Source organism: Camelus dromedarius, chromosome 33 (genome assembly GCF_036321535.1).
Source record: "Camelus dromedarius isolate mCamDro1 chromosome 33, mCamDro1.pat, whole genome shotgun sequence".
Lineage (NCBI taxonomy): Eukaryota > Metazoa > Chordata > Mammalia > Artiodactyla > Camelidae > Camelus > Camelus dromedarius.
In genome coordinates, this window is record NC_087468.1 from 1,492,439 (window position 1) to 1,504,074 (window position 11,636).

The 11,636-nt window shown below is 55.2% G+C and overlaps 1 protein-coding gene across 1 annotated transcript; it reads left to right on the forward strand.

The window, feature by feature from the left end:
• Positions 1 to 4,705: 4,705 nt before the first annotated feature.
• LOC135319828 (double homeobox protein 4-like protein 4) lies at positions 4,706 to 10,994 on the forward strand. The gene is made up of 5 exons (XM_064481699.1): positions 4,706 to 4,730; positions 6,450 to 6,604; positions 8,550 to 8,562; positions 9,461 to 9,615; positions 10,113 to 10,994. The coding sequence occupies exons 1-5, from the start codon at positions 4,706 to 4,708 to the stop codon at positions 10,992 to 10,994; spliced, it is 1,230 nt and encodes a 409-aa protein (XP_064337769.1).
• Positions 10,995 to 11,636: the final 642 nt, after the last annotated feature.

Here is an 11,636-nt window from a genome sequence, read left to right on the forward strand (position 1 = left end):
CTTTAGAACACTCCAGAAAACATGCTGGGAAACAACCAAACAGCAAACTAGAGAAACAAGCAAACAAACAGTCAAGCAAGAAATAAAATTTTAAAGTGAATAATTAAAATGTAAAATGGAAACTGTGAGTGTTTGTGTGTGTGTTTGTGTGTGTGTGTGTGGGTGTGTATGTGTGGATGTGTCTGTGTGGGTGGGGGAATGCATTGTGCCTGTGTATACTTCTACATACACATGATAATTCACTATAGACATAGCGATACATATATGTATATAAAACTATATTTGTATAGATTAACTACCTTTCTATAATCTATCGATCTATCATCTATCTATGTAGATCTATACCTAACTATGCCTCAATCTCTCTCTCTCTGTACCTCTCACCTATCAATCTATCTCTCTATCTATCTATCTCTCTATCTATCTATCATCTATTTATCTATCTATCCATCTATCTATCTATCTATCCCTCTATCTCTCTATCTTTCTATCTACCTACCTTTCTGATACGCCATTTCCCCCATATGGCCGAATTTGTGTGCACTGAATGTGAAGTGGGCTTCATTGTCCTCTCTTCTTTGTTTGTGCTCCTCTAGATGGCCGCCCAAAAGAGGCCGGGAGAAAGCGCACGTTCATCTCACCCTCTCAAACAGGGATGCTTGTGCAAGGATTTGAGAGGGACCGCTTTCCTGGCATTGCCACCAGGGAAGAATTGGCTCGTTAAACAGGACTTCCCGAACCTCGAATCCAGGTAAGGTCTCAGTAGGTGGAAGATGGTATGTCCCAAGGCGGGAGTGCCGTTTTCCTCCCGCGCCGGTGCTGGATATACGTAGGCACTGCTGATGGTTTTGGATGTGTGGGTGGGTCATTGGCGGGTTGGGGAGAGGAATGGGGCTTGTAAGGTTCCCCCTAGATATTCACTCAGGTGCCTGTCCTGAAGGCATCCATTTCCTGAAGGGGACGGAGCAGAGGAGGTGCCGGACAGCCTGGGAGGGGTCCCGAAAGTCTAGCCAGACAGCGAGGGATCTCTCATGGAAGCCAGGGTTCCAGTGTGGCCCTGATTTGGCCCCTCATTTTGCAAGGACCTGGGGACTGGCAAAGGTCCCATCACCCTGGGTCAAGGCCTATCCGATGGCAGTGTTTTTGCCCGGAGCCTGTCAGACCAGGGGTGCTGGCATGGGCGTTGCAAGGCGACGTCGGAGATCGTGCTTCTGATGTACCTGTCTCCCTTTCTCTCATCTTGCCTAGATATGGTTACAGAACCGGAGAGCTCGGCACCCGGAGCAGAGCAGAGGGGCGCCTGCCAAGGCCCGGGCAGAAGACCCCGATGCCAGACCAGCCCCGACTGTCCCATCGGACCAAAGGCCCCCGCCCAACATCCACAACAGCGCTCATCAATTGCCTCCAACTGATCCACTGGACAGCTTCCGGTCCCTTACCGCTGCAGCCCCTCCTCTGGCCCCAAGCTTATTTGTGCCTTGTGCTCCCCGTGGTGGCTGGGTGGGCCAGACTTTGATGCTCCTGGTGGTCCAGCCCGCCCCGGCTTCGCAGGGAGCAGAGAACCCTCCACATCCAGGAACTGACCCCGGCGGCACCACAGCAGGGCTGAGTCCAGGAGGGGGTCTCGCACCCATGCCCACGGCACTCACGCCCTCTGCCCACGGAGGGGCCTGCCCGCACAGCAGCCTGCACCCTGGCGTGGCAGCACGCCCTCAGCCTGTCCCCCGCAGTGCTCCTCCACCCAACGGGCAGCATCCGGCTCAGCCACGCAGCCCCCACGTGCCAATTCTGCAGCCCGAACAGGCCGAGACACACCTGTGGCAGCAGCAGGCCCCATCGGATCAGCTCACGTGTCCTCCGCTCCAGCCGCAGCCCCAGCCCTCAGGCGCCAGAGGCTTAGGGAGCCTCTTAGATGAACTCTTGTCAGACGCCAGCCTTCTGGAAAAGGCACAACTTTCCTGAGCGACGGCACCCCGGAAGAGGGACTTTGGCCAACCCTGGAAGAACCCCTCAGTGACAACGAATTCCAGGCCTTCCTGGACATGCTGCCAGGCTCGCCAGGGCCTCAGGAAAGCCTTCGGTCGAGCCCAATTCAGGCCTCCTTCCCTGGGATGCCGAGCCACGGCTGAGAAAAAAGGACGAGGAACCAGCCACACTCCTAGCGCTCGGCAGCAAGGGCAAGGCGCCCAGACTGCGGGCGCCACTGCGTGGCCTCCCTCAGCCCTGCCGTGCTCCGCGGGCGCTCTCGGGACGCACGGGCACCAGGAGGGCCATCCTCCCTGATGTCGGAAGGGATGCTAGCATGCCAAAGACAAGAATACCGCCCAAGTCCCCTTGGCTTGGAGGTCGATTTGCGGGTTCTCTCTGACATTGCCTTGATCCAATAAACCTGGCTTGGAACTCAACGCAAAGTCTTTGGCTCTGTTTTGGTCCCCTTGTAGTCTGTGCCCCAGCATCCATGCCACTCCTCACAGATTCACCATGTCCCCCTTTGCCTGGGACTGGATGGGAAGGGGGTCGGGGGCCCTTGATAAGAAGCCAGCTTCTACTTGCAAACTAGATTCTCTTGGAAACCCTACAACAATGAAGCACCGTCACTGGGATTCTGGAAGCAAGAGAGCTTCCATTAGGGCCAGTACAGGGGAGCACCGTTGCACAACTCTCCTAGCACTTTTCTTGGTTCCCAGATTATAGCCAGATTATTATCAGCAGGGCTCAAATTAACCAAGGTGCTGGCGATATTAGGCAGGCAATCAATCTCTCTCTCTCCCTCACGCCCTCCATCCCTACCTCCCTCTCTCACTTGTCTCCTTCTGCCTCTCTCTTTTTCTCTCTCTCCCTCTCCCCCTGTCTTATGGTCTCTTTGCCACAAACACTTACAGAGCACACACAGCCACACAAACACACAAGCATCGTTTGAACCAAGTGCTGCTATAATTAGACTCATCCCCAAATGTTGCTGAAGGATCTCGTAGTCTCCATCTCAGTGCACATGGCTGAGTTTCATGAACCAGGGTGGCAAAGGAGTACACTAAAGACGGCCCATTATGTGTTTTGGGTTTCCATGTTTCGAGGGTCTAGGGCCTAGGCTCAGCTAAAATGTCAGATGGGTTTGTAGGTTCCAGCCAAATTTTCCTTCCTAGCACAGCTGCGCCACCATCCTCTAGGACGCTTTGGAATTCCCCTTCTGCTTCTCCTGCTCCTCCTCCTCCTTCTTGTCCTCTGCTCCCCCTCCCCTCCCCCTTCCCACTCCCCTCCCCCACACCCCTCCCCTCCCCTCCTCATCCCTCTCCCCACACCCCTCCCTTCCCTCTCCTCCTCCCCAGGTATTCGATTTTGGAAAACACACCCTCGCTTCCCATCTCTATCCTACTGGGTCCATCTTGGCTGAGGCGGGGCTATCGTTGCACTCCCCAGCGTTACTTGAGTTATCTGTCTCTTCTCCCAAGTTGTGGTGCCGGGCCCTCCTTTTCAGCTCTGGTTTCTTGCCTGACTTTCCCGGACTCGTGCCTGCCGTCCGGAGAAGGAGTGACCGTCTACAGATTCTCTGGTTCCATGTGTTTTCACCATCAAACGATTTTTCCTTGCTTCCCTTTTGGCGGCTCCAGCAGGGAAGTTCGCTTGGGAATGCATTCCGTTTGCGTGGGCCGGATTCCCGACAGCAGAGCTCCCGATGCCTTTGGGCATGAGTCCTTGGGGCTGCTGGACAGCTTCTGACCTGTGTTGACCTGGGAGATGGCCCCAGGCGAGTGAGGGCAGCTCCCCGCTCCCCTCCCACTCCCCATCTTCCCCTCCCCCTCTTTTCCCCTCCCCCACCCACTGTTGGGACGTGCATTCGACCTGGCTTCCCTGGGAGACAGGCTTGCCAAGAGAACTGCTTTGACGTAGCCGGGTGTAGCTGACACGTTTCGGCCTGGATAGACTTCAGGGGACCGGACCCTCATCAGGCCTCTCTGGAAAGGCTTTGAAGATGCTGGCAGACAGGAGGGGCAACCTAGCCATGTTGGGTTCGCCCAGGACAAGCCTCGCACTTCGAAGCCGCCTCCTAGTGTGCTAGTGGGGTCTGCCCCTTTCTTCATGCACTCCCTGGCCCGTGAGGAAGGGGGCGGGCTGCAGATGACAGCTGGAAAAGTTTCCAAAGTTTGTGACCGAAGAGCATGACCCGTGTGTCGAATCCTGTGTCCGTCGGTGCATTCAGCCTTCCTATAGGAATGAGCGGGTCCTCAGCCTCCAGTCAAGGAAATGCCTCAGGCCTGGAATGCAATGAGGTCCAGGAGATGCCGAGGGAATTGGGAAGTAGACACCGGGAAGCTAGGCCCTCCACACTGGAAAGAACACTGGGGCCAAGCCTTGTCACCACGAACCCAGGGTTGGGGAAAGCCATGGAGAGCAAACACTGCGTGGAATGGGAAAACGTGTGAAAACCAGAGAGCCCTGGAGCCCATTCAGCCCGGGGAACGGAGGATGCCAGGCTTCCAAAAAAAGGTCCTTGCTGGACTCCGGATTGGCCTTTCAGTCCAAGTCCCCTAACATGGACACATGGGAACCCTTCAAGTTTCTCAAGGTGGAAGGGGGGGTTGGCATCCCGAGGCAGCGATTTCCATAAATAGGGGTGGGGCGTGCCCAATCCCTTGATAAGGCCCGTGCTCCCGGGAACTCCACATTTGGCCAGCAGCCTCTGTGCCGTACGGGTGTCTCTCCGGCCATGGATGACTCACGCACGCCCAACGGTAAGTAGACATCAGCACCTGGGCTCTCCTTCTGGCTCATCTGAAATGCATTCCTGCCCTTTCAGGGATGTGGACGAGGGGAGAAATGGCCCCCTGAGACTGCAGGGATGGCTCTGGCTGGACTCTGTGTAAGGAAGCCATTGGGCCAAATGATTGAGGGAGTGGCTTGGTTAGTTCTGTTTTTCCTTTCTATTTTTTGTTTTTATTCATTGATTTCTTTGGCCCTGTTGAAATTGACATGGGAGCGGTAGCCCTGCTGCCCACCCACAGCTCCTCTGTGAGAAGTCCTGACGTGCAGCTGCACAGAAAGCTGCAGCCGTTGTCCAAGGCTTCCGATCGCATGCAGCGCATTTCTAGTGGAACACGTTAGGACATTTGAGTTGGTGGTGTTGGTACTTTCTCGCTGTGGTTTAGCAGCTCCCTCTTGCCTTGAGTTCCCTGGGAACAGGTCCGTTTCTCTGCTGTCCCTGGAAGTAGTCCACACACAGGATACCCAAGAAGCACGGCAGGTCATAGGTTCCCTTGCCACCAAACTCAACACTAGGGCTCGGGAGGCACTGATCCCAGAAACCCTTGACTTGCCTCCCACTCGACTCCAAAGTAGGGAGTGGAGACTGTGGGCAGGGGCGGCTGGGGGCGCATGTGGTGGTGGGGCTTTCTGAAGGCAAAAGCCCCAAGGCCAGGCTACCTTGTGCTCCATGACTTCTGTCCGAAGCAATCTCACAGGAGCTGGCAAGGAGGAAGGGTGCTTGTGAAGGAAGCATCGCTTGGGGTGCGCAAGCCGCGCCTTGCGTCCTTCCAGGCAGACACCTTGACACCCTAGTATGGCAGCTGGCAGTGGCTAGCGGGGTATTCCTTTGTCGGGAGGGCTGATGTTCTAGAGTTTGAATACACTTCAGGAAATCCAAGTCGTCCCGAAACCCGGGACGTGCCCGACACCACGTCGGGCTTTCCGCAGAACGTGTGAACAAGCCCAGTCCTATTCCTCTGCATCACAGAGAACAAGTGTCCACTAGGACAGGGCTCTATCACTCCAAGCTTTCCACAGAGAAAAATAGCACGCACACAGCCAGTCCACATGACACGTTGACGTCCAGGATGGGGTGCTCATCCTCTGTGGTGTCACAGCCCAGGCGTCATCAGAATCAGGGTCGGGGCATGAGGGCCGCAATGTGGGTATCCGACACACCCTACCAACGTGTGGCCGTTCTTGGCTTGATTTTCAAGTAGTTCAAGCAGGTGTGCCATGGGTGTGTGAGGAGCCGCAAGGCGGGCTCTTCTAGCTGGCCTAAAGTTCGAGGTCCGTCCTGCCAGGGGTCATCCAGACGTTGCACTTCCATCAGCCGGCGGCCGCGTCCCCTGGTTGGGAACATCTTCCACCCATTTGGAACATGACCCTGTTGCCCTTGGTCTTCCCAGCTGGTTGGTTTCTAGTTCTCTGGGCTGCCGGTGAGTGGGTGGTAGATCCCAAGAACATGAGCCACCTCATCTTTGCTACTTGGCCTAGATGGAAGGCCCAGGGTCACCCCTTCAGCAGGGCTGTGTGTGTGCTTCTGTTAGATAGAAAGGGACGGTCATCTGTGCACTGGGGTCTACTCCCCCCCGCCTCCCGGACACAAAAAGAAGCCTGGTGTGGCACCACCAGTCAACAACACACACCGCCGTTGGTGCAGCCATACGGATTCCCTCTCAGACGTTTCCCCCTCTTGTCTTTGGCAGGCCCACGCCCAAGTGGACAGCGGAGAAAGAGGCTGGTTCTGAAGCTCAGTCAAAAGGATGCTCTGCAAGCCCTCTTTCAACAGAACCCCTACCCTGGCATCAAGGCCCGAGAGAGCCTGGCCCGAGATCTGGGCATTCCCGAAAGCAGAATTCAGGTAAATGTCAGTCTCGGGATCCCTGTTCTCTCGGGTTCCGTGTCCAGATGTCACCCGGCCCGAGCCGAGTGAGTCCCAATTCCAGGTCGGGGAGCTGGCTGCCGAGACTTAGCCGGGCTTCGTCTCTCGTGCATTGGGAGGGAACCAAAGATAAGCCAGCCAGCCTCAGGGAAAAGGGGTGTCCTCTAACAAGCCTCTGTGCTGAAGGGTTTGTACGTGGTTTCTGAGTCCAATATGCAATTGGCTACAGACACTTCGTGGTGGGGTGCACGCTATGGAGAGTAGCCGCCTCCTCCCCTTGGTGCTCCTGGTCCGGGTGCTGGAGGCAAGCCTGGACTCCACTCCCGGCTAGGAATGGCTGTCCCCTGGGAGAACAGGGCCAGAGGGATGTGAGTGGCCCTTGGTCCTACGGGAGGTCAGGAATCAAAGCCGAGGGAAAGAGGGTGCGTGAGGCTGCATGTGCCAGGGGGTTCAGTATTTTCTGGCTCACCTCCGAGGCGGTAGCGGTGCTCAAGGCTTCCTGTCTGGTCAGGTGGGAGAGGAGCCCTGAAAGGGGAGAACCTTAGGAGCAGGAGCACTGTGCCTGCGACCTTTCAAGGGGCACTAAGACGCGTAGGCTTCCCTTACTGAACTGACTGGCAGGTTCAACAAACTGCCCACACAGCCCCATCAGAGATGCCTAAAAATGGACACACACACGCCCACACCCTCACCGACACCCATATCTACCCCGATGGCCACACATCCACCAACCCCAACCCCACCCCCTTGCCACCCGGCCGTCCCCCAAGCCTCACACGACCTCACACGACCTCACTCGGCTGCACCCTACCCTTCATTATGCCGCTCCACTCCACTCCACTCCACTCCACTCCATCCACACGTAACTCTGCATTTGATTCTTGGGTAACGAAGAAGGCAGCATGTGGCTTCAATGTTGGAGACAATGACACATATTTGAACGATGGGGATCGGGTACCTAAGAGCCTCCATACCTGGAAGTGACAGGACCTTGCCCTCCTAAGAGTTCCCTGTCAAGGAGTCTTTTCCAGGCAGCATGGGGTTTTCAGGAGTTCGCGCGCCTTCAGGGAATTTTGGACAAGAGCACTCACCTATGCATGGTGTGTTAGGAAAGGGTGCTGTCCATGGGGCCAGGAGGGAGACAGAGGAACATTCCTCAGGCACTGAGCATGGTCAAAAAGGAGGCACAAAGACTCAAAGGGAGCCAGTGAGAGAAACAACAGAGAGAAATGGAAACAGAGACAGAGACAGGGACTGAGAGAGAGGAAAAGAGAAACAGGCATAAACAGGTAGACGGACAGAATCGGAGACTGAGACTAACAGGCCAACAGGGACCATGGCAGGTGACAGGAATGGAAAATGTCAAGAGAGACAGAGAGCTAAACAGAGAGAGACTGAACCGGATAGCAAGAGAAATGATGAGACAGAGTGGGTTGGGGGAGGAAACGAGGGATATGGAGAGGAGAAGAGAGAGGGAGAATATCAGCAAGCCCTTTCAGACTGACTTTGGGAAAGCAAACATTGTCTCCTGCCTCACGTGTTTTTTGTCTTTGGATTCCAGAGGGAGGATGGCAGGGGATATGCTGATTTTCTTCCGTGCAGTGTGTTTTCTGGAATCCTGTGCAGTTCTTCCGAGGTGAAAGCCATAATCTGTGGCAAGTCCAGTCCCTTTGGGTGCTGAATACTTCCACTGGGGGCACATGGAGTCTAGAGTTTGTCCACTCCTTGGCTTGTCTGTTTGTTGTGTTGCGAATCACTGTGATAGCTCTTGAAATCTGTCCCTAAGCATTTGAGTGACAGGGATTTTACTCCTTCTACTTAGGTGTGGTTTCAAAACCAACGAAGAAGAAGCCTAAGGTAGAGCCGACCGCCGTCGGGGAACTTCTTACCAGACGGGCAATCGCATCCTGTGCACGAGCCTCAGGCTCTGACGCAAGGTGAGTCCCTGGCTTTCCAAAGGCATTTTCCCATTTGGGTTCCTGGAGACAGATTCATCTCTGAACGTGGGTGACAAGTAGTCAGCAGAGAACCCTTAGGAGAGGAAACAAGCCTATCTGGGCCTTGCCCTGCTAGTGCTCACACTATGAGCATCATGGCCCTGTTTGGAGGGCGGGGTCTTGCATGGCCAGGAAGCCTTTCAACCCTCTGGTCCTGAAACTGTCCAAAGTGCAGAGTTCCCTTCTCTTATCCACTCACAAAGATTTTCCTCGGGCTCCATAGCAAGATTCGTTCCAGAATTGGCCCATCAGGGCTTCAGAACACTCCAGAAAACATGCTGGGAACCAACCATACAGCAAACAAGAGAAACAAGCAAACAAACAGTCAAGCAAGAAATAAAATTTTAAAGTGAATAATTAAAATGTAAAATGGAAACTGTGAGTGTGTGTGTGTGCGTTTGTGTGTGTCTTTGTGGGTGTGTATGTGTGGATGTGTCTGTGTGGGTGGGGGAATGCATTGTGCCTGTGTATACTTCTACATACACGTGATAATTCACTATAGACATAGCGATACATATATGTATATAAAACTATATTTGCATAGATTAACTATCTTTCTATCATCTATCGATTTATCATCTATCTATGTGGATCTATACCTATGTCTCAATCTCTCTCACTCTGTACCTCTCACCTATCTATCTATCTCTCTATCTATCTATCTCTCTATCTATCTATCATCTATTTATCTATCTATCCATTTATCTATCTATCTATCCCTCTAACTCTCTTTCTACCTACCTATCTGATATGCCATTTCCTCCATATGGCAGAATTTGTGTGCACTGAATGTGAAGTGGGCTTCATTGTCCTCTCTTCTTTGTTTGTGCTCCTCTAGATGGCCGCCCAAAAGAGGCCGGGAGAAAGCGCACGTTCATCTCACCCTCTCAAACAGGGATGCTTGTGCAAGCCTTTGAGAGGGACCGCTTTCCTGGCATTGCCACCAGGGAAGAATTGGCTCGTCAAACAGGACTTCCCGAACCTCGAATCCAGGTAAGGTCTCAGTAGGTGGAAGATGGTATGTCCCAAGGCGGGAGTGCCGTTTTCCTCCCGTGCCGGTGCTGGATATACGTAGGCACTGCTGATGGTTTTGGATGTGTGGGAGGGTCATTGGGGGGTTGGGGAGAAGAATGGGGCTTGTAAGTTTCCCCATAGATATTCACTCAGGTGCCTGACCTGGAGGCATCCATTTCCTGAAGGGGACGGAGCAGAGGATGTGCCGGACAGCCTGGGAGGGGTCCCGACAGTCTAGCCAGACAGCGAGGGATCTCTCATGGAAGCCAGGGTTCCAGTGTAGCCCTGATTTGGCCCCTCATTTTGCAAGGACCTGGGGACTGGCAAAGGTCCCATCACCCTGGGTCAAGGCCTATCCGAAGACAGTGTTTTTGCCCGGAGCCTGTCAGACCAGGGGTGCTGGCATGGGGGTTGCCATGCGACGTGGGAGATCGTGCTTCTGATGTACCTGTCTCCCTTTCTCTCATCTTGCCTAGATATGGTTTCAGAACCGGAGAGCTCGGCACCCGGAGCAGAGCAGAGGGGCGCCTGCCAAGGCCCGGGCAGAAGACCCCGATGCCATACAAGCCTCGACTGTCCCATCGGACCAAATGCCCCTGCCCAACATCCACAACAGCGCTCATCAATTGCCTCCAACTGATCCACTGGACAGCTTCCGGTCCCTTACCGCTGCAGCCCCTCCTCTGGCCCCAAGCTTATTTGTGCCTTGTGCTCCCCGTGGTGGCTGGGTGGGCCAGCCTTTGATGCTCCTGGTGGTCCAGACCGCCCCGGCTTCGCAGGGAGCAGAGAACCCTCCACATCCGGGAACAGACCCCGGCGGCACCACAGCAGGGCCGAGTCCAGGAGGGGGTCTCGCAACCATGCCCGCCGCACTCACGCCCTCCGCCCACGGAGGGGCCTGCCCGCACAGCAGCCTGCACCCTGGCCTGGCAGCACGCCCTCAGCCTGTCCCCCGCAGCGCTCCGCCACACACCGGGCAGCATCCGGCTCAGCCACGCAGCCCCCACGCCCCAATTCTGCAGCCCGAACAGGCCGAGACACACCTGTGGCAGCAGCAGGCCCCATCGGATCAGCTCACGTGTCCTCCGCTCCAACCGCAGCCCCAGCCCTCGGGCGCCAGAGGCTCAGGGAGCCTCTTAGATGAACTCTTGTCAGACGCCAGCCTTCTGGAAAAGGCACAACATTTCCTGAGCGACGGCACCCCGGAAGAGGGACTTTGGCCAACCCTGGAAGAACCCCTCAGTGATGACGAATTCCAGGCCCTCCTGGACATGCTGCCAGGCTCGCCAGGGCCTCAGGAAAGCCTTCGGTCGAGCCCAATTCAGGCCTCCTTCCCTGGGATGCCGAGCCACGGCTGAGAAAAAAGGACGAGGAACCAGCCACACTCCTAGGGCTCGGCAGCAAGGGCAAGGCGCCCAGACTGCGGGCGCCACTGCGTGGCCTCCCTCAGCCCTGCCGTGCTCCGCGGGCGCTCTCGGGATGCACGGGCACCAGGAGGGCCATCCTCCCTGATGTCGGAAGGGATGCTAGCATGCCAAAGGACAAGAATACCGCCCAAGTCCTCTTGGCTTGGAGGTCGATTTGCGGGTTCTATCTGACATTGCCTTGATCCAATAAACCTGGCTTGGAACTCAACGCAAAGTCTTTGGCTCTGTTTTGGTCCCCTTGTAGTCTGTGCCCCAGCATCCATGCCACTCCTCACAGATTCACCATGTCCCCCTTTGCCTGGGACTGGATGGGAAGGGGGTCGGGGGCCCTGGATAAGAAGCCAGCTTCTACATGCAAACTAGATTCTCTTGGAAACCCTACAACAATGAAGCACCGTCACTGGGATTCTGGGAGCAAGAGAGCTTCCATTAGGGCCAGTACAGGGGAGCACCGTTACACAACTCTCCTAGCACATTTCTTGGTTCCCAGATTATAGCCAGATTATTATCAGCAGGGCTCAAATTAACCAAGGTGCTGGCGATATTAGGCAGGCAATCAATCTCTCTCTCTCC